General features: G+C 45.4%; 1 protein-coding gene across 1 annotated transcript in view; it reads right to left on the bottom strand.

Moving 5' to 3' along the window:
- Positions 1-18,806: 18,806 nt before the first annotated feature.
- The window catches only part of LOC146009374 (uncharacterized), a 28,417-nt gene continuing 23,023 nt past the window's right edge, over positions 18,807-24,200 (bottom strand). Inside the window, exon 7 of the mRNA XM_083149687.1 lies at positions 18,807-19,471. Within this exon, the coding sequence (XP_083005813.1) occupies positions 19,303-19,471 (169 nt within the window). The 3' untranslated portion in view covers positions 18,807-19,302. The remainder of the gene's footprint in view (positions 19,472-24,200) is intronic.

Genomic DNA, 24,200 nt, shown 5'->3' with positions numbered 1-24,200 from the left:
TTAACTAAGATTCCATAGCTTATGTTAGCCATTTCCCTAGATGATTAGTGACAGGTGTGTTGGTAGCTGCTCACCTATAAAAGCAAAGGGTGCTGTGAGCTCCAGACCAGATAGCATGCCTGGTATCAAACATTGATGTGATAGCTATGTGTATTGCAGCCATTTTCAGCGATTGTGGTAGGACCTGCAGAACAGTGGGGTCCCTTGACGGGGGCTGCAGGCTTAAATGCATTGATCAATTCATGAACCAAATCTCCACTATTTATTATCAGTTAATTTAGTGTGTGCAGAGCCCCTACAATCAGGGGCGGATTGGGGACTAAAAGTGGCCCTGGAAAATTTCTGGAAAGTGGCCTCATAAAAAAATGGGTAGAGCCAATATAACAGAAGGCGAGATTATTACATCACCAATAGGATAAATGAAGTGTGGCAAATGATTCTCCAACTTCTCCTGTATGCTGAGGTGTCAGAACATATTTTGGTACTTGTTTCCTAGCAAGGCGCCCATCGCATAAGATTGTATGCCATAGTTAATGGCATACAATCATATGCGATCCTGTACAATTTGTGAGGTTTTTAATTGTATGTACAATATCGCATCGCATCCGATATATCAGATGCGATGCGATTTTTAATTGTATAGGAAGCATATACCATTTTTAATGGTAAAAGTACCCTTATGGGTACTTAAAATGTAAAATGAGCCCCCCGATATGAACGTCAACCCAAAGCGTGGCGTTCACGCTTGTCGGCATGGACTTGAAATTATATAGTGTGGCGAGCGCATCGAGCCACCGAGCCCAAAGCGTGGCGAGCAGACGTATATTACTTAACCTGTAATACGCGTCCGCTCGCTACACTATATAAAATCAACTCCACGCCGTCGTAGATAGTGGGGGTATGAAAAGGTCGTAGTTCGGGTACCGCCACCCCTCGCGGGCTCGCTACACTCGCCATGCTTTGGGTTGACGTTGATATCTGGGGGTATTGGGGGCCCATTTTACATTTCAAGTACCCATAAGGGTACTTTTAACATTAAAAATCGTATATGCTTCCTATACAATTAAAAATCGCATCGCATCCGATATATCAGATGTGATGCGATCCGATCCGATTAGAGGGAAATCGTGGGCGCCCTGCTAGGAATCAAGTACCCATTTTTTGGTTGAGGGACGAGGTCAAATTTTTGTTTGGTATCCCTAGCTTCTGGTCCAACTTGGACCTGTATGGACCTCTATACAGCAGTTTGAAGTGAGTGGCCCCTTGTGCACATTATGCCAGGCAGAACCGCGTATACACATTATGCCAGGTAGAGACGCCGAGGGCTATTTCACACACTCCGGCTCCTGCTGGGCGGTGAAAACCCATACGGCCAGGAAGCTGTGCAGCACACAGCAGTTTAGAATGAAGGGGATGGCCATAGCCCGGCAGCCGTCCCTTCCAGTGGTGGGATCCGGCTGCAACCGTGCGGCCGGGCCGTGGCCGTCCCGCATGAATGGACACAATAGTGTCCATTAACAACTACTGTGCACGGCATGGCTTTCGGACGTGTGGGATTTCGCCGCCCGGCAGGAGCCAGAGTGTTTGAAATAGCTCTGATACACAGTAGAGAAACTTATACACATTACATCACACAGGAGAGCTGTTAATACACGCTACGCTACACAGTAGAGCCACATATACATGATATGCTATAGTATAGCTGCTTACACACACACACACACACACACACACACACACAATGGTAGAGCCCTGTATACATGTTAAACCACATATTACTCATTTCACCACAGTACAGTACTGGTGCAAAAAAAGGTATATTTGTGTTTCACACATATTTTGCACCAGTTCCCAAGTGCCACTGCTTTGGCCAGGGTCTGTGATATATCTGGAAACACAGAAACATTTAGGGATTTCCTAACATAAAATCAGTTTCAAATACTTTTTATACATAGTATAAAGAAAACATATTATGTTACCAAATTTGTGTTCCCTACCTCCCGTGTCCATCATCGTATTTCCCATAGATTATCTGTTTTATTCCCCTTTTCTGAATGTCTAATTTCACCCCTGATTCTCTAATTTCCTCCTTTCCTTTCTCCCCATGCACCTATCATACCCTCTGTCCTTCTATGGCCCTTCACTTTTCACTCCTTTCCATCTATTACCCCAGCACCTCACTCCCACCTTCCATATCTGCACATCACTCCTTCCATCTCTCGCCCTTGCACACCACTCCCTCCTATTTCTCTCACCCCTGCACCTTACGCCTTCCTTCCATCTCTCACCCTTGCACCCCACTCCCTCCTTCTATCGCTCTTTCTCTTACCCCTGCACCATACACCTTCCTTTTCTCACCCCCACGCCATCCTTCTAGCTCTCTTATCCCTGCACCTTACGGGGGGGGAAGATATAATCTTAATTTGGTGCCTCTAAATTGCTATATGTCGCCCCCTGTGTTATGCCTCATTTGACAACCATAAAAAGTCAAATTTTTACCTAGTACAGCAGCACCCTTTGCACCCATAGTAGTAACATAGTAACACCACTATTTTAGCAAAGAGCCGCATTTATCAACTAATATTTGCGGCTAAATCCCCCAAAACACCCGTTTTCGGGGGTTAACCGCAAATATTAAGTTTCACCTAAATGTATTAAAGGGGGACTGCAGCAGGAATCTCTGATCCCTGCTGCGATCCCCCCGGGAGCGCCGCCGGCCGCATCCCCCATAGGTTTCAACATCGGGCAGCCCGGCTTCGCACCCCTGGGCTATCGCCATTCTGGGATGGCGATAGCCAATTGTAGCCTATGGCTACACATCGCACTGCCCGAGCAGGGCAGTGCGGTAAGAGGGGTCGGCGGGGGTCAGCGCATAATCGCGCATTCGCTGACCTCCCGGCTTCCGGCTTAGCACTTCACAGGGACGGGCTCCTTTCGGAGCCCTGTCCCTGTAGTGCCAGGGATGATACATCCCAGTGATCTGATCACATTTTACAATGCAATCCTGGGCGGTAATATTCCGCCCAGATCGCATTGTAAATGCGATCATTGATAAATGTGCCCCATAGCCTGCATGTCTGTCCCCTCTGCTGCAGTGTCACTGTCAGGTGCAAGCAGGGAGAGCTTGGGAGAAGGAAGCCCAGCATCTCAGTACTGGTGCCGAGCCTGCCCCCAACAGTGACGGTGGTCGCTCAAATAAATTTTGTGCCCTAAGTGAGCACACTGGAGACTGCCCCGCCATTCCCCGATACAGGCCAGGGACTTCGGCGGCTGGGGTGATCCGAACTGTGGGAGCCAGAGTAGCAGCGGCTGTTCTAAGCCAGCTGATATAGCTGACAGCTGCTCTCAGCTGGGGGAATCAGTGGCATGCCAGCACGGCAGAGGGGTACCTGGAAGAGCTGACAGTCGCTGACAGCCGCCGAAGAGCTGACAGCCGCCGAAGTCAGCTCTTCCGAGTGTACCCCACCGCACTGACACAACGCTCACTCTCAGTGACCTCAGCGACATATCAGTGTGGTGCGATCCCCTCTGCTGAGAGCTGCATCTGCTATGACTGCCCGCAGAGAGACACGGCCAAGCAGTGTGCAGCCACCTGTAGGGATTTTCTATATTTTAAATGTGCCGCTGCCTGCCAATTGGAGCACAGGTGCCAGAAGCTGGGGTCAGCGATTGGCTACAAGGCTCAGGAGCTGGTGCCATATTTCAAATGAAAGCTGGGCTGTTATCCAGTGGTGGGAGAAGAGCGATCTCGACTCTGCTGGGGGCATTATGCCCGTGCCACTGCTGGGGGCATTATGCCCGTGCCACTGCTGGGGGCATTATGCCCGTGCCACTGCTGGGGGCATTATGCCCGTGCCACTGCTGGGGGCATTATGCCCGTGCCACTGCTGGGGGCATTATGCCCGTGCCACTGCTGGGGGCATTTTGTGCAGGGCACTGCTGGGGGCATTATGCCTGTGTCACTGCTAGGGACATTTTGCCTAGGGTGCTACTGTGTGTGGGGGGTTGTTTATAAATTTGTTGCCCGCCCAATTGAAAAAATGTGCCCTGCTCGTGGTCAACACCCTGCCCTAAAAAAATCTTAGAGTGAACACTAGTACACATTACTTTGACACTCTCTCCCACCAAGCCAGCATTACTGTGACATTCTCCCTACCCCAGAAAACATTACTGTGACTCTCCCCAAGCAAATATTACTGTGACTCTTTCCCCAATCCCCCTAAACATTAATGGAATCCTTAATGTGACACGCCCCCCCAAACCTTAATGTGACCCTCTCCCCCTCCCCCTCTAAACCTTAATGTGACCCCCCCCCCCAAAGCTTAATGTGCCACTATCCCCTTCCTCCCCAAAGTTTAATGTGGCACCCCCAAACCTTAATGTGACACTCTCCCCAAACATTAATGTGACATCACCCCCCCCCCCCCCCCCAAATCTTAATGTGACACTCTCCCCCCTCTCTCCCCAAACATTACGGTATACGGTCGTTTTGTAGACCACACTTAGGTCGACAGTCATTAGGTCGACCACGTTGGGTCGACAGAGGGGAAGGTCGACAGGGTTGTAGGTCGACATGTGTCAAGGTCAACAGGTGTTTAGGTCGAAATGGGACAAGGTTGACATGGGTTAGGTCGACAGGTAGTTAGGTCGACATGGGTTTTTTACTGTTTTTTGAGCCGACATGTGCCGACAGGTGGTATTTCATGCCCTACCATCCACTAGGGCATGGTGGGAGAATAAAATAGTGCCCGAAGCATCGCGAGCGAAGCGAGGGGCTGTGGTTCACCTCCAACTATGTCCATGTCAACTGTGTCGACATTCGGGTAAAAAAACAGTGAAAAACCCATGTCGACCTAACTACTTGTCGCCCTAACCCATGTCGACATTGTCCCATGTCGACCTAAACACCTGTCGACCTTGACCCATGTTGACCTACAACCCTGTTGACCTTCCCCCCTGTCGACCTAAATGTGGTCAAGAAAACGATACACACCCAACATTAATGTGACGTTCCCCCCCCCCCTCCAAAGCTTAATGTGACACTCTCCCCCCTCCCTCCCCACTCCCCAAAGCTTAATGTGACACTCTCCCCCCTCCCTCCCCACAGCTTAATGTGGCACTCTCCCCCCTCCCTCCCCACTCCCCAAAGCTTAATGTGACACTATCCCCCCTCCCTCCCCCCTCCCCAAAGCTTAATGTGACCCCCCCCAGGCTTAATGACACACTCTCCCTTCCACACAAAGCTTAATATGACACTCCCCCCCCCCCCCAGGCTTCATGTGACACTCTCCGTCCTCCCATCCCAAAGCTTAATGTGACACTCTCCCCCCTCCCTCCCCACAGATTAATGTGACCCCCCCCCCCAAGGCTTAATGACACTCTCCCACCCCAAAGCTTACTGTGACACCCCCCCCCCCCCTTCCAGGCTTAATGACTGAAGGGTTAAATTTGAACCCATGTAGCATATAAGAATTTGCACGTAGAATGCTCTCATTTTCAGTAGACTGTTTCTCTATAGCTACATTTCAAGGTTACAGAATAATAAGTCTGTGTGTCTTATCACTTCCTCACTGAGCTTCTACTTTTAACCCCCCCTTTGGAATTGCTATGCAGTGTGTTCATGCTTAAACTCCTCTATAATCGAAAACCCCCCTTGTTACTCATTTTCTTTGTGTATGATATTTTGTATGCCCTCCTTCCCTTCCCCCCTGTTGAATTTGCCCTGCAGACCAACAGACCAATCAGAATGTAACACATACATATTGTATACTCCCATGTATTATGCTTTTAACTAGCTGCCTTTGTGATATTAAACAGAGTGTTTTCTTAACTCGCCACCGTGTGTTTGGTGTGTAGTTTTAAGATACATTCTCACTGGTACCTAAGGGGCCACCAGGTCGAGGGGCTACACATTTATCCTTACAATTTGGGGGCCAGTCCGGGGTCCAGACGATCGTCCCCTGATCGGTAAGATAGAGAATTACTTGTCTGTCTTTTTCCGCTAAGGGATTGCGACCATCTACTGGATCTGAACTCACTCCGTGTTCCGGGAACACGTGACAAGGTAATATTTAAGTCCGGGACTTAATATTACGTAATTGTATGTAAGGAAATTTATGACGCCATAAATGTATCAGGGATACAAGGAGGACCAGGGGTCCACGTCATAAAAAAAGGACCTGGGGTCCACGTAAAGGTAATTCAAGTCCGGGACTTGAGATTACGAAACAGGTATCCGGGATACCGCAATTGAACCAGGGGTTCACAGAGAAAGCCTCCTCGATCTGATCGCCTAAATTTATGTATGTACATGTTTGTCTGTTAATGTTGCAACTGTGTATTTGTTTAAAACACTCAGTACACGGGTGGTAAGTGTACGTACGCTGAAGTGTTCTGTCTGCCTTACTGTATGTTTTGTATTAAGAATACTCAGTGAACGGGTGGTAAGTGTACGCCACTGAGTGTTATTTTTGTTTAAAGTGATTCTAAGTAGATTTGCAAATTGATTTTGCTACTGAATGTTATTGCTGTTTAAAGTGATTCTAAGTAGATTTGCAAAGTGATTTGGCTACTGAATGTCATTTTGTTTAAAGTGATTCTAAGTACAATTGCGACTTGACTTGTGACAGATATTATTGTGACCATATTGACTGACATACTGTTATATTATGGGATTATATTAGAGTAAAGAAACAGAATATTCCCCGCTTTTACCAGGAGAGACATGTAAAGAATATGTTGCCCGTGTCTCCCCCACAAATTACTATTTCATTAACCCTTGGGTAGACAATTTAGCAGGATAGATAGGATAATTAAAAATCGTCCCAAACCAATGATAACACCAATAGGATGCATAATATATTTAAAGAAAGCATGCAAAGGACGCAGCTTTACCCAAGAAGGCATAGATGCTATGTGGGATCAACTTGCTGCACATATGAATGAAGTGTTTAAAGCACGCTCATCTCTCCCCATAGCTGTAAGTTGTAAGCAGAAAATGTCAGAAATAGTGACAAATTTCTGGAAAAGATTCAAGAAGTGCGGGACCGAGGAAGCAGGTCTGCCGCTTCTGCATAATGATAATTTACTTGTTTCCACTTTCATTAATAATCTGCTGCCGATGTATAGCCTCGCTGTGAAGCAGAATGTTTCAACTTAAACCTCTGATACAGTGAAGGATTTTGAAAAAAACATTTGTATAAAAAGGAAGCAGCAGATTGTTTTGAAGTTAAAAGAAACACTGTCACACCACCACATACCCCGTTCACACGCTTCCAAAATCAAAACAATCCTAGGAGACAGAATAAACCATTCCATTCTCCTAGAGACAGACTACCTCAGAGGGCTCCTGCGGGACCCCCACCCAACAGGCAGACAAGCTGCTATAATTGTAAAAGGGATAGCCATTGGGCTAGAGACTGTCCGTTCCCTTCAAACAAACCCCGACAGGTCAGTAACCCCATGCAGCCCAGCCAACCCAGACCTAGAGACAACCCCAGATTTCAGATTGACTGGCAGGGACTGACCTTAAAGGGCAATGACATAGGAAAACATGAATTTACTGTAATATTTGACTGCCTAATCAATTTGCTAGGCAGAGATCTTCTCTCTGTGCTGGAAATCACAATCAGTCCACCAGAAGCAGGAAAGGGAATCGATGTTTCATCACCACACTTGCTCATGACTGACAGTTCTGACCCAAACACAGAATTAGACACTGTAAATCCTCAGATATGGTCAACAGGACCTCAGAGCAATAAACCAATTAATTGTTCCCATTGCACCCACTGTACCTGATATAAACTCACTCATCTCAGCCATCCCTGTAGATGCCGCCTACTTCTCAGTAACCGATTTGAAAAATATATTTTTTAGCATATCTGTGGACACCCAGACACAACTGTTATTTGCATTTTCTTTTGAGGCCAGCAGTTAACATGATGCAGGAGTATATTGACTCCCCTGTTGTGTACAGCATCGTGCTCCAAGACACAACCCCCCTGGCACCCCCCCTATGGTTCAGTCCTGCTACAGTATGCAGATGATCTGCTTATCTGTAGTTCAACAAAGGAGGCATGCCGAGAGGATGGTATATCACTGTTAAACTGGCTCTGTGAATGTGGGCACAAAGTGTCAAAAAGCAAAAATGCAATGGTGCAAAAAGAATGTTGATTATTTAGGTTTTGTCTTGAAAAAGGGAGAGAGGAAAGTCAGCCCACAACGCATACAGTCTGTACTGGGTCTGGTCCGCCCAAACACTATTATTGCAGACAGTGGATTTCTGACTGTTCCTACTATGATAACATTTTGAGACAAGCCACACTCAATGACAAACCTAAACAGATACAATGGTCACAAGAAATGTTAAATGCATATGAAAGCCTTAAAAATGTATGTTGATGAAAAGTCCGGCATTGACCCTCCCAAACTATGTACAACCATTTCATTTATATGCAAGGGACAAAATGTAAAACCATGGCGGGTGTGCTGACACAAGAACATGGAGGTAAGCTGCGCCCCGTGGCATTCTTTTCCAAAGTGATGCCGGTGTCGGTCCAAGGTATGCCTGCCTGTCTTCAGGCACTGGCGGCCTGTGCAATGGTAGCTGAGATGGCAACCACACTCACCCTAGGCTCACCCACTGTTCTCCATACCACACATAATGTTGTAGCATTACTTAAAGGGCTACACACACAACATGTCAGCCCAGCGTCTTAGTGGAGATGAGGTCCTGTTGCTAGGAAGCCCCTCACTCACCATTAAGTATGCAAACGCATCCTCAGGCCCCGCACCCATTCTAAATGCACTTTTAGGACTAAAGGGTTCCCAGGATGACATTCCTGACGATCATGACTGTTCTGCATCAATAGAGTCAGAGACCTCCCCTAGACTTGACATTTCCCCTGTACCAATACCAGGTTCTGACCATGTATTTGTGAATGGTTCTTGTAGTAGACCCAATGACTCGACATATCAGGCAGGCTACGCAGTGGTACGCCTCCCAAATGACATTTTAGAAGCGAGACCCATTCCATATCAATCAGCACAAGCTGCAGAACTCATAGCGCTCACAAGAGCTTGCCAAATGTAGAAAGATAAACCTGATCACTGAACTACAAAGATCAGCATCACAAAAAAGACTTGGATGACTGGTTATTTCCAATATTGCAGAAAAATCCTATAACAGGATTGATCTGCAAAGAGGGGAGACCATGCATACTACAATCAAGCGCCCCATTGTTCATTGCTCACTACCATGGGGTAGGACATTATAGCAAAATCACCACAGCCATACTTTTGAGCAAAGACTTTTATATCACAGATGCAAAAACAGTTGCACGCATACTAACACAAGAAATCATCCCTAGATGGGGATGCCCGCTCCAAATAGATAGCGACAAAGGCACTGCCTTTACAAAAAAATCACACAAGCTTTAGTGAAAGCATTTCAAATAGAGAGGAAATTTCACATTCCCTATCATTCTCAAAGTTCAGGGATAGTGGAGAAAAGGAATAGGACTTTAAAGGACAAACTTAGGAAAGCAACAGGAGGAACATTAATAAATGGAAACAAACCCTCCCTATAGTCCTAGCAGAAATTAGAATGACCCCCCCAACAGACTCTGGGTTATTCACCCTTTGAAATTTTAATAGGAAGACCTTTCCCCCTCATCACCAGACTTAGTGAAATTGAACATGGTGTTATTTGTAAAAATCTTTCTAATCCACAGGAATCAACACATCCTTTCCAGGTCGGAGACAAGGTCGTTGTGAAGGTACTCCCTAGGAACAAAGGTCCAGGAGATTTCACCCACGGTCCAGAGACAGAGATCGTAGCAGTAACCAGGACGGCTGTCCTTACAGAAGAGAGTCCAGTGTGGATACACGCATCCAGGGTAAAGAGAATCCCGAGTAAAGTCCCGGATAGAGAACAGATCAAGGCGAGGTACTAATGGGGGCAGACAGCCCTAACCTCCTACATGATGGAGAAGAGGATCCATCTTCTGATGCCACAAGCCCTGAGCCACTTTCTGGCCTGGACCCTGATGATTTTGTTCGTCATTACTCCCTATATCCCTATGTATAAGACTGAAGTAGATATAACCCAAGATGGTGAACTACTAACCCTATGGTATAACTCATCTAACACTTATACTGATATATTGATGCAATAGGGGTCCCAAGAGGGGTCCCAGATGAATTCAGGGCCAGAGATCAAGTTGCGGCTGGCTTTGAATCCATCATACCCATAATCACCGCAAACAAGAATGTTGCTTGGATTAATTACATTTACTACAACCAGCAGAGATTTGTAAATGATACAAAAGACGCTTTAAAAGGCATTGCAGAACAATTAGAAGCCACATCACAAATGACATTTCAATATCGTATGGCTCTAGATATGATATTAGCAGAGAAAGGAGGAGCTTGTGTTTATATAGGGAAAGTTGAAGGATGTTGTACATATATCCCTGACAATACAGGCCCCAATGGTAAAGTTACTCTAGCTATTAAAAAAAAACTGGAGGATTTATTAATAGAATTGAAGAAGAACTCAGGCATCGATAACCCATGGAGCCAATGGTTTGGATGGTTTGAAAAATGGTATAGAACAGGCCCTTGTTCAATTAGCAATCTATATATTGATTATTCTTACAATTATCTGTATTGTTGTTTTTTGTATTATACTATGTTGTAGAAAACTTGCTACCAAAGGTATTATGTATGAATCCATTGCCCCTGCACACGCAAATTCCCCTGAAGGTTACAAACAATATCTCGCTAAGCACAGAAATAAGGAATTTGGTAAGAAGAATCATATCATCTAAATTCATGATTCTAAGAGGGGATTGAAGGGTTAAATTTGAACCCATGTAGCATATAAGAATTTGCACGTAGAATGCTCTCATTTTCAGTAGACTGTTTCTCTATAGCTACATTTCAAGGTTACAGAATAATAAGTCTGTGTGTCTTATCACTTCCTCACTGAGCTTCTACTTTTAACCCCCCCTTTGGAATTGCTATGCAGTGTGTTCATGCTTAAACTCCTCTATAATCGAAAACCCCCCTTGTTACTCATTTTCTTTGTGTATGATATTTTGTATGCCCTCCTTCCCTTCCCCCCTGTTGAATTTGCCCTGCAGACCAACAGACCAATCAGAATGTAACACATACATATTGTATACTCCCATGTATTATGCTTTTAACTAGCTGCCTTTGTGATATTAAACAGAGTGTTTTCTTAACTCGCCACCGTGTGTTTGGTGTGTAGTTTTAAGATACATTCTCACTGGTACCTAAGGGGCCACCAGGTCGAGGGGCTACACATTTATCCTTACAATGACACACTCTCCCTAGTCCCTACCCCACCCTCCCCCCCCCCAAAAAAAAGCTTAATGTGACAGTCTCCCCCCGATTTTTAGCACAACTTGCCTGGCCTCTCTGTGCTCCTGTGAGTGTCCAAGGGGTGGCTTCTGCTGCTGCTGCTCTTCTCCTCACTAGTTCCGGGGCTGAGGTTGAGCAGGGCTCCTCCAGTGCACACAGTGTGCACCATGTGACTTCCTGTTAGATCAGGAAGCTGGGGCCGGAGACATACGCTGCCTGAAATATCTGACAGACAGGCTGAGGGCAGCGCAGATGAGAGGGAAGGAGCAGGTGAGGGGATCATGCTGCTGGCTGTCATACAGTATGACAGGCGCAGGCTAAGACAGCCAGCAGCACACCTGACCTTCCGCTGCGCCTCTGCTGTATTCCTCCTGTGGTGTCCGGTCCCCGCTCCCCGGCCGAATTGTGGGTGGTGCTACACTCGCGAGTGGGTGGAGCCATGTTCAGCTATCGGCCTCACATGCGGCCGGCCTCCCGGGAAAGTTCCCGGTGACTTAAATGGCCAATCCGCCCCTGCCTACAATGTCTGTTTAAACAATGTGGTCACAAGCCATAGGGCACCCCAAAACTAGGAAAGGTGAGTGCCGATGTTAAGTGTATATATTGTTTATTAGATTAATTTTTTAATTAGTCTTATTGTGGTCACATTCTCTCATGCACCCTGTTTTTAACTAAGATTCCATAGCTTGTGTTAGCCATTTCCCTAGATGATTAGTGACAGGTGTGTTGGTAGCTGCTCACCTATAAAAGCACAGTCTGCTGTGAGCCTCAGACCTGATAGCATGCCTGGTATCAAACATTGATGTGATAGCTATGTGTATTGCAGCCATTTTCAGTGATAGGACCTGCAGAACAGTGGGGTCCCTTGACGGGGGCTGCAGGCTTAAATGCATTGATCAATTCATGAACCAAATCTCCACTATTTATTATCAGTTAATTTAGTGTGTGCAGAGCCCATCCAATGTCTGTTTAAACAATGTGGTCACAAGCCATAGGGCACCCCAAAACTAGGAAAGGTGAGTGCCGATGTTAAGTGTATATATTGTTTATTAGATTAATTTTTTAATTAGTCTTATTGTGGTCACATTCTCTCATGCACCCTGTTTATAAAAGCAAAGTCTGCTGTGAGCTTCAGACCTGATAGCATGCCTGGTATCAAACATTGATGTGATAGCTATGTGTATTGCAGCCATTTTCAGCGACAGTGGTAGGACCTGCAGAACAGTGGGGTCCCTTGACGGGGGCTGCAGGCTTAAATGCATTGATCAATTCATGAACCAAATCTCCACTATTTATTATCAGTTAATTTAGTGTGTGCAGAGCCCATCCAATGTCTGTTTAAACAATGTGGTCACAAGCCATAGGGCACCCCAAAACTAGGAAAGGTGAGTGCCGATGTTAAGTGTATATATTGTTTATTAGATTAATTTTTTAATTAGTCTTATTGTGGTCACATTCTCTCATGCACCCTGTTTATAAAAGCACAGTCTGCTGTGAGCCTCAGACCTGATAGCATGCCTGGTATCAAACATTGATGTGATAGCTATGTGTATTGCAGCCATTTTCAGCGACAGTGGTAGGACCTGCAGAACAGTGGGGTCCCTTGACGGGGGCTGCAGGCTTAAATGCATTGATCAATTCATGAACCAAATCTCCACTATTTATTATCAGTTAATTTAGTGTGTGCAGAGCCCATCCAATGTCTGTTTAAACAATGTGGTCACAAGCCATAGGGCACCCCAAAACTAGGAAAGGTGAGTGCCGATGTTAAGTGTATATATTGTTTATTAGATTAATTTTTTAATTAGTCTTATTGTGGTCACATTCTCTCATGCACCCTGTTTATAAAAGCAAAGTCTGCTGTGAGCTTCAGACCTGATAGCATGCCTGGTATCAAACATTGATGTGATAGCTATGTGTATTGCAGCCATTTTCAGCAATTGTGGTAGGACCTGCAGAACAGTGGGGTCCCTTGACGGGGGCTGCAGGCTTAAATGCATTGATCAATTCATGAACCAAATCTCCACTATTTATTATCAGTTAATTTAGTGTGTGCAGAGCCCCTCCAATGTCTATATATATATATATATATATATATGTATATGAGATAGAAGGGAGTTCAGAGTGCGCCTCAAATTACAATCACAAATAATACTTCAATGAGTTACAATAAAATGTTTTTAAAAAAACAACTTTTATTCAAAAGTGTCTTCTGCAAGATGTCGGTAGCCCAACGTGTTTCGTCAAAAACTTGACTTCCTCAGGGGCAGGGGCGGATCCAGGATAAAATGACAGGGGGGCACCATGATAAAAGAGGGTTTAGGTGGGGGAGGGCCAGTGTAAGTGGTGCCAGTGTACATGCTAAGAGAGCGGCATGGAGAGGGTGGCAATGGGATTAAAAATAGGCCCTGGCATTTAAAGTGCACAGGCCCACCATGGCAACAAAAGTGAAGGATGTAGTTGTGCGCGCGCCGAAGGTGCGCTCTGGAAAAGGGGGTGTGGCCACTCAACAGTGTAGTGTACAACACTTGAGTGTAGTGTACAACACCATATACAACTTCTACACATTATGCAACAAAATACTAGACCCCATTATACTTGCCCCTTACACATGATGCCAAATGGAATGAGCCAAAATTCAAACAATGCCACATGGATTGTGTCAAAATTCACATAGTGCTACACGGATTGAGCCAAAATTTACATAATAACACACGGATTGAGCCATAATTCACATAATGCCAAATGGATTGAGCCAAAATTCACATAATGCCAAATGGATTGAGCCAAAATTCACATAATGCCACATGGATTGTGTCAAAATTCACATAATGCCACACGGATTGAGCCAAATTCATGAGATGCCATATGGATTGAGCCAAAATTCACATAATGCCACATGGATTGAGCCAAAATTCACATAATGCCACACGGATTGAGCCAAAATTCACATAATGCCACACGGATTGAGACAAAATTCACATAATGCCACATGGATTGAGCCAGAATTCACATAATGCCACACAGATTAAGACAAAATTCACAATACGCTTCATAAACAGGGACATTGTCCACCAAAGGCGCGCATTAAACATTTACACCATAATGTCCATTGCACGTTACACGGCATGATGTCCATTATGTATTATGCCAAACACCATAATGCCTATTAAAAATTATACTACATACAGTAAGTGCTGCTTATCTACATGCTCATTGCCAAGGGTTCCATGCTCATTGCCAGAGGTTCCATGCTCGTTGCCATGTGGGATTACTTGCTCATTGCCAACGGGGAATACATGCTCGTGGTAAATGGGGGACAGCCGCCGCCAGGCAGAAGTGATAGCCACTGACAGTGGCAGAGCCTGGCTGTATTCCGAGCACTGCAGGTCCCAGATATTTGAAATAATACCCATTTCACACCAGAAAATGCGTTCCCAGGTTGGCCCCTTTTACACCAGCCTAGTCCCTGCATTTTCTGGTGTGAGGGGAGAGAAAACCACCCCTCCCCCCCTTTAACCAGTTATCTCATTTAACCGGCTATATCTTCGGAACTAACTGACCCATTTACATGAGACAAGTATCATATTGAAGAACTTTTAAGTGGACTTTGAATGATTTTGGTACAGTGAAACTGGAACGTTTGGTTCCAGAGTAATCTGCCCTCAAAGAACATGAACAGCCATGAAATGACATTTCAAAAATAAAAAAAAAAATCGATTTACATGCTATATCTCTGGAACCGATTGACCGATATGGACCATCCTGGTATCATATTGAAGGCCCAGCGATTTGGAATTGAATGACTTCAACCACAAGGTCCTGTGATGCCAGGGGGGGAACTGGCAGCCGTCGGAACTGGTGGGGGTCGGAATTGACGGGTCCCATATTATGCTATGGGGTAAAAAAATGTTACAGCTTTGCCAGGTGATATCTCCGGTTCCCGGGGGGCTAGAGACATGGGGCTGGGCTTGTTGGAAAGCTCTGGTCCTCATCTACAAAAGGAATGACAGGGGGGGCACGTGCCCAGGTGCCCCCCCCCTGAATCCGCCACTGCTCAGGGGCATTATAGCAGATTTGTACAGACAGATTTCACACTGTGAATCATAATAAAATCAGTGTGATTTTACACATACATAAAATGAATACAATACAAAAATGTTTATATATATAAAACGAGAAGAGCATGATGAAGGGAAGGAGAAAAAATCAAGGACGAGGAGGATAAAGGAGAGGTCATTAAATAAGAATAATTTTTCTTAGGAGAGGTCTAATCAATATGACCACCAGTACATAAACTGTAGTGCATAGAAAAAGGACCTTATTCAGGAAAAAATGTGATTAAAACCAGTAGTGTTGCCATTCAATAATTAATGGAGGAAAAAGAAAGAATAAGAACCCAGTGAGGAGTAATTAATTTAGATTATTAATCATACCGAAAGCAAATTTCATGGATAGGATTCTTGCAATTAAGGGACCAGATTTCCCAAATGAAGAATCAACTCGCAATCCTAAGCAGAAAAATGATAGTCTTGCTGTAAAGGTGCATTGTAAACCTCAATTTTGACCGAGACAGGTGTTGGTAATTACATACCCCTGATGATCAGGTATAGCAATAAATACTGGCTGTTCAGTGTATTCCAAGTCAGGTGAGTTGGTTTTAGGGGAAATTGATTACCCCAAGTTTCCACAAAACAGGGTAACAGGAAAATCAGGCTATAAAATGAAAAACATATTGTCCCCTTTCAATACATGCATAGAAGATTTTCAAATATGTGACAGTATTCGAATTCATAATGATAGCAGGCACTTACCAAGCAGGAGCTAAACCGGATGTGGATACCAGGATTCCAAAGTGCTGAATGAAATCCTGAACTCCTCTCAGGTTATTTATGGGGCTAGCATGATTACATTACTTCCTGTGTGTGCAATTATCCTAAGTCTCAAAAAATGCTATAAAGCCACCCTTTGAGATGTGGAACTTAATTGGAGACATGAACCTCCTACTTATATTTATATCAGGAGTGTGAAACCGTGAAAAAAATATATATAAAAAAAATAATAATAAATAAAAAAAAAAAAATACATAAATAAATAATAAATAAAAAAAATAAATAAAATGAAAAAAATAAATAAATAAATAAATAGAAAAAAAAAAAAAAAAAAACCTTTAAAATCCTTAATTACGTTATGGAACGCATGGGGATCGCGCCCTGTGTTCCAAATGGTGGCCATACTGTTTCCTTTAAGTTTTTTAGATACCACCGATAAATGACCTTAGCATATAAATTCAATCCGGCACTTACTAGCAATATCAATATCTGGATTATGCTAAACGAGATATTTATTAAAAGAGACTAAATTGTACAGTGCGTTGTCCGCACTGTAGGTACGGTGCACTTCCGGGATTGCAAAGCGCATCCTGAATAATGTGTACTTCCGGATTGGTGGAACGCACTCTAGTTTAAATCAAAAGAATCTTAAATCGATTGAGGACGGACGTGATGCATTAATATCTCAACTTTGTGATACTCCTGACATATGCACATTGTGTATTCCCCAAAGTATTGGAATATGATCGTCCATACTGTGTTTGGTATTGTTGAAACCAACACCACAGACCAATAAACCCCCCTATGCTGGACTTCCCCCACGGTATAATGGGGTCTGTTTAAAATGGAGGACAGGTTCCCATACATAGGGGGTGGGGGCAGTATCCATGCCAGCGCTGTGACCTGCTCCCTCAGAGAACACAGCCAGGATGGTGATGTAGCTCTCTTAAGGCCCATACACACTGGTCGACTTTGAGCTGAAAGTCGCTCAAAACAGCAGGTTTGAACGGATTTCAGCTCAAAGCCGCCCAGTGTGTATGGCCCGGGCAATGAGCGCTGCTGCGCGCTCCCGCAACATCGCCAGGAAAGCCGTTCATCTGTTGGTTATACCAGTAGATGAGCGGCTTTCAGAACAGCTTTGCATAGCTCTGCACTATGCAACGCTGTCCTCCCCTCCTCCGTCGGCGCCGGGCAGGGGGAAAGCCGCTCAGTGTCTATGCACTGAGCGGCTTTCACTGCACATCATCGCTGTCCATACATGCTGGGCATAGTCGCCCAGTGTGTATAGACCTATACAGAGCACTTGCTCTCCTGCTGACCGGCCACGCTGTCCTGGGAAGATGTGGTGTCCAGTGGTCCTTCTCCCATCCACTCTCCTGTGTGCGGCAGGAGGTAATGGACGCCGGCGGGGGTGCTGGAGCGGCAGTGAATATGCTAGCTGCGCACTCAATGTAAAATTGAAAAAAGCTTGGGACTGCAAACCAGTCCCGGAGAGATAAACTGGTGAACCAGCTTCCTGCAGGCACCAACAAAAAACTGACTAAACCTAGCATGGAGGCGGGGTTAAAGGGGAGAGGAGCCAGGCATGATGGGAAGCCTAAAGCTTAAGAGAGATGGTGCCTCTTCCTCCATATTCTCCTACAACCCATATGTAATCCCTGTCAGACCCAGGAAACCTGAAGGAAAGAAGGGTTTTACCCGGGTCGGAGCCGGGTTGCTGAGAAGTCTGGACTGGTAACCTAGATCCCGTTCACTGCTATGCAGAAGGCAGCAGCGCAGCATCACGGCAAAGATTGAAGCTGTCAATCACTTCCGCCGGCGTGGCGCTGTTGGAATAGGTCAAGGTGTTCACTTCAACATTCATCTAACATCAGTTGTTTATCCATTCATTCATCCATCCTAATTGCCAACCTTAATTCATCAGGAGCTCCCCCTACTGGACATATCTTCTACCAGAGATACGTGGGTAAGAGCTCTAAGGAACTTGATACGGTTTCTTTCACCTTTTTATCTGAATCCATAATACATTTATGGATCCCATCATCTCAATACCTAGGGAGATATTTATCAATTGTGGAGTTAATGCTGGACAGTGACTAATTGGTTTTATATGTATTTAGATCAATTCGATTTGTTGATGTTATATGTATGTTTTCTATAATTCTAAATTAACTTTTTATTAAATAATTTGATCATCACAGTGCGCTCGCTCAATTAGTTTAGTTTTTTCTTTAAGAGTTCCAGATGCAGCACAATATCTAATTGGAGATGTGGTTATTAATTACCCTTTTGTTAATTTTTATTGCGCCTGATTTATTTATAGTTTTCTATATTACGGTCGAGGTTAGCAGCACACTATTCTGTTTCCCACCAAAATCCCAGCTCTGACCCAGGATATTGCTGGATCGGACCTGGCTTAGACCGCGCTTCTTATAAATATGGTACACACTGCGCTATCGTTTAAGCAGATCAATAAAGTGTATTAACGTTAAACAGAAGGATGAGCGCAAAGTGTAATCATTTTAAAAAGAGAAAAGAAAGGTTAGAAAGAGAATACCTACATACATATAAGAGCGCCACACAATTAGATGAATATTAATAAAATTTATTATTAGACAATTTATCAAAAATAACAAATATATGCATATACACACTTCTAATAAAATCTAAATAAAAATATACATATATTGATTGCACTTTCGGTTGATTTAATATTAAATTCAGATACAGCCAAGTCCAGGAAAAAATATTAGAGCTCCACCATTTTAATATAGTGGCAGTGGCCAGGATGTAGTTGGTCTTCGTTGCCGGCTTTTTTGCTCTGGACAGGCACAGGTCCTGGACAGAGGGAAGGTCCGTCCCGATTATCTTCTCCGCAGTTCTGACTACCTTTTGGAGTCTGCATTTGTCTCTCTCGCTGGCGGAGCCGCACCAGACCAGTATTGAGGAGCACAGTACAGACTCCACAATCGCGGAGTAGAAGAGGAGCAGAAGCTTCTGTGAGATGTTGAACTTCCTCAGTTGCCTAAGGAAGAATAGTCTCTGCTGCGCTTTTCCAACAATAGTATCAGTGTTGGGCCCCCATTTAAGGGCCCGGGGGATTGTGGTTCCAAGGAACTTGAGATTGTGTAATAATACTAATTGAACAAATCCATTTTTTGTGGAAATTCCCATGGTCGCTTTTGACATCCTTCTGGTCAAGGAAAACACAGTCTGATTTATCAGAATGCGCGGACAAGGTGTGGATAGAAAATCTGGAAAAAACAAAAAAGGCAGCAGTGAGTTGTGAGGGAGAGGTTCACATTGTTACAGTATATGTAGGGTCTGTGTGTGTGTGTGTGTGGGGGGGCATGACTGAAGGTCGACATGGGGTTAGGTCAACAGGGTCATAAGGTCGACACAGCATTAGGTCAACATGGGCAAGGTACTTCTTCCCCGAATGACGACACAGTCGACATGGGACACCAAGACTTAGCACCACTGTGCTCGTCATGCTTCGGGCTCGGTGTCTCGCTGCGCTCGGCACACTATTTTATTCTTCCATCACGCTCTAGAGCAGGGGTGGCCAAACCTGTCCTCAAGATCTACCAACGGTGCATGTTTTCCAGGCAGCCTGTGGATCTATAGTAGGAATGACTGCAGCAGGTTTTAAAATGTGACAGTTAGTAATGACTACAGCTGTGCAGCCGCTAGGGTGTCTGGGAAGTGTGACAGTTAGTAATGACTACAGCTGTGCACCAGCTAGGTGGTCTGGGGAATGTGACAGTTAGTAATGACTACAGCTGTGCACCAGCTAGGGGGTCTGGGGAATGTGACAGTTAGTAATGACTACAGCTGTGCACCAGCTAGGGGGTCTGGGGAATGTGACAGTTAGTAATGACTACAGCTGTGCACCAGGCTAGGGGGTCTGGGCAATGTGACAGTTCGTAATGACTACAGCTGTGCACCAGCTAGGGGGTCTGGGGAATGTGACAGTTAGTAATGACTACAGATGTGCACCAGCTAGGGGGTCTGGGCAATGTGACAGTAATGACTACAGCTGTGCACCAGCTAGGGGGTCTGGGGAATGTGACAGTTAGTAATGACTACAGATGTGCACCAGCTAGGGGGTCTGGGGAATGTGACAGTTAGTAATGACTACAGCTGTGCACCAGGCTAGGGGGTCTGGGCAATGTGACAGTTCGTAATGACTACAGCTGTGCACCAGCTAGGGGGTCTGGGCAATGTGACAGTTCGTAATGACTACAGCTGTGCACCAGCTAGGGGGTCTGGGGAATGTGACAGTTAGTAATGACTACAGATGTGCACCAGCTAGGGGGTCTGGGCAATGTGACAGTAATGACTACAGCTGTGCACCAGCTAGGGGGTCTGGGGAATGTGACAGTTAGTAATGACTACAGCTGTGCACCAGCTAGGGGGTCTGGGGAATGTGACAGTTAGTAATGACTACAGCTGTGCACCAGGCTAGGGGGTCTGGGCAATGTGACAGTTAGTAATGACTACAGCTGTGCACCAGCTAGGGGGTCTGGGCAATGTGACAGTTAGTAATGACTACAGCTGTGCACCAGCTAGGGGGTCTGGGCAATGTGACAGTTAGTAATGACTACAGCTGTGCACCAGCTAGGGGGTCTGGGGAATGTGACAGTTAGTAATGACTACAGCTGTGCACCAGGCTAGGGGGTCTGGGCAATGTGACAGTTAGTAATGACTACAGCTGTGCACCAGCTAGGGAGTCTGGGAAGTGTGACAGTTAGTTATGACTACAGCTGTGCACCAGGTAGGTAACCTGGAAAACGTGGACCATTGGTAGATCTCGAGGACCGGTTTGGCCACCCCTGCTCTAGAGGATGGTAGGGCATGAAATACCAGCTGTCGGCACATGCCGGCACCAAAAACAGTGAAGACCTTGCTCATGTCGACCTTATGACCCTGTTGACCTAACCCTATGTTGACATTCAGTCATGTCGACCTATTGACCGTATCCCATGTGGACTGCAGGGGATCATGCATTTGATGCACGATATAACTAGTATGTGACATTCTGTAGGTTCTCTATATTATTGGGTCCATTTCAGTATTATGGGGGTATAATGGCATGGGGCTATTTGGTGACTATTGTTATGAATTACGAGGTCCTTAGTATGACCTGTATACTATAATGAAGTGCTTATTATTCGCATCCCTCACAAGTCAACTATATATAATCTGTCAATGTAATATAATATAGTCCCTGCTATACACAGTACAGACTACGCCCATTCTCCAGTAATCACTGGGCTATATGCAATACATAGACTGTAATCATCAAAGCTTTCAACTCTTATAGTGTGTACACACGGTTCGATATGGCTTCCGATGTTGACGATATCGTCAACATCGGAAGCCATATCGCATACATATCGCATACTGATTGTATGCATTGTAAGGGCTTCCTAGCCCGATGCGCGCTCCCGTTTAAGGAGAGATCGGAGGGGAGATAGAGTGGGCAGCACACTCTATCTAGCACAAATCGCAAGCATATCGCATGCATCGTATGTGCCTTGCGATATGCTTAAGATGCGATGTGCTATACGATTTCCAGGGCCCTGTCAGTCATCCTGTTGTTAAGTCAAAATCGCTTAGTCAAAATCTTAAGCAAATCTTAAGGCACATAGGAAATCGCATAGTAAATCAAATAGGAAATCGCATAGCAAATTGTATGGTAAAAAGTCAAAATCTTAAGCATATCTTAAGGCATATCTTAAGGAGTAGAAAAAAAAAAGGGAAAAGTAAAAATCGGACAAAACATCGAATCGTACATCGGATCGCACAGAACATCGAACCGTGTGTACACACCATTAGTCATATACATATACACACATACACACCTCCCAACAGTCCCGATTTTAGCGGGACAGTCCCGATTATCAGGTCCTGTCACGCTGTCCCTCCCACGGCAGGCAGTGTCCCGCGGTGTGGGGGGGCTGTTGGGAGTCCCCCCTCTGGCTGCTAAGTAGCGGGGAATAAACGCTGTGCGCATGCGCACAGCATCTATTCCCGCAGCCAGGGGGCATGGCTAGAGGCTCACAGAGCCTCTGGGTCATGCCCCCATAACGGCAAAATGGGGGCGTGATTGCCAGCACCTGTGTTGAACAGGTTATCTAATAAAAAAGGTGTTTCACCACAGGTGATGGCAATCCTACATTACCAGGGAAGTCCAGGAGCAGAGCATTGTGTTCTTCCTGGAGAGAGTCATGTTAGGAGGTATGTGATGTAATAAGTACCTCTGTAAATTTTAGTATACCATCTGTGCACAGGCAGGGAAATCCCTAAAATCTGCACTGCTGGGGTGCCATGAGGACCACTTCTGGGATATATAAATATATCATCACTGCATACCTCCTAACATGACCCTCTCCAGGACGGACACAATGCTCTGCTCCTGGACTTCCCTCATAATATAGGATTGCCTTCACCTGTTCTAAAAAGGGTAATCTCTTATATATTTGGCTACATCTGTCACTCAAAGTGTGTCTGGAGCTCTAACGCTGGGTGGAGCCTCTGACTCACATAACAGAGAACCAGCCCAGTGAGCCCACAGACAGGTCCACACACCCTCTGCCTCTCCATGTTACACAGCAAAGACACAGCTACTCACCAGACACACCAGGTGAGCATCCCACACCTCCATACCTCCCAACATGACCCTCTCCAGGAGGGACAGAATGCTCTGTTTGTGGACTTCCATCTTAATTTATGATTGTCATCACCTGTCATTTTAAACAGGGTAATTGATAAGAAAGGTGTTTAAGCACAGGTGATGGTAATCCATAAATTAAGAAAGTCCAGAAACAGAGCAATGTGTCCCTCCTGGAGAGGGTCATGTTGGGAGGTATGCACCTCCCTCCCCCTCCCCCCCCCATTCATGGCATCCCCACGATTAAATGGCACATGCAAAACACTGACATGGCTATGGTCGACAATGAAAAAGGTTGACAAGATTTATTTTTCACTTTTTCAATGTTTTCATATTCATTCTCATGTGTCGACATGGACACCAATGAAGTGCCACACTTATGTCAACATTTAATGTGTTGACCTTTCTGTGTTGATTTTTTCTTGTGGCAATTTGCGGCACCCCAGCGACCCCCTCCCGCAATTTGCGTCACCCACCCCCCACGACTCCCCTTCCTGCAATTCGCGGCACCCCCCACGCAATTCGCAGACACCCCCCACCTCCCTCCCCCCCCCCATTCACGGCAACCCCACGATTAAATAGAACATGCAAAACACTGACATGGCTATGGTCGACAATGAAAAAGGTTGACAAGATTTATTTTTCACTTTTTCAATGTTTTCATATTCATTCTCATGTGTCAACATGGACACCAATGAAGTGCCACACTTATGTCAACATTTAATGTGTTGACCTTTCTGTGTTGATTTTTTCTTGTGACGATTCGCGGCACCCCCCCCCCCCCGCGATTCGCAGCACCCCACACGACTCCCACGATTTGCAGCCCCACCCAGTGACACCCCCCCCTCCTGCGATTCGCGGCACCCCGCAACCCCTCCTCCCACGATTCGCGCCAACCCCCCGGGCCCCCCTCCCGCAGTTCGCGGTACGCCCCCCCCCCTGTCATTGCGGCAACCCCCCGCCCCCGCAACCCACCCTCCCACGATTCACTGCAACCCCCCCTCCCACGATTCGCGGACACCCCTCACCTCCTCCCCCCCTCCCCCCTGTGCGCGATTCACAGCAACCCCAGGATTAAATGGCACATGCAAAACACTGACACGGCTATGGTCGACAATGAAAAAGGTTGACATGAGTTTTTGAAGATTTATTTATTATTTTTTTTTTTTTAATGTTTTCATATTTATTCTCATGTGTCGACATGGACATCAATGAAGTGCCACACTTATGTCAACATTTACATGTGTTGACCTTTCTGTGTTGATTTTTTCTTGTAGCAATTTTTTTCCAGTGACAACTATGTGCAC

The sequence above is a fragment of the Crinia signifera genome, chromosome 6, assembly GCF_055691185.1.
Source record: "Crinia signifera chromosome 6, ASM5569118v1, whole genome shotgun sequence".
NCBI lineage: Eukaryota > Metazoa > Chordata > Amphibia > Anura > Myobatrachidae > Crinia > Crinia signifera.
Note: the sequence above shows the minus strand (reverse complement) of the source record. Positions and strands in the feature narration are given on the sequence as shown.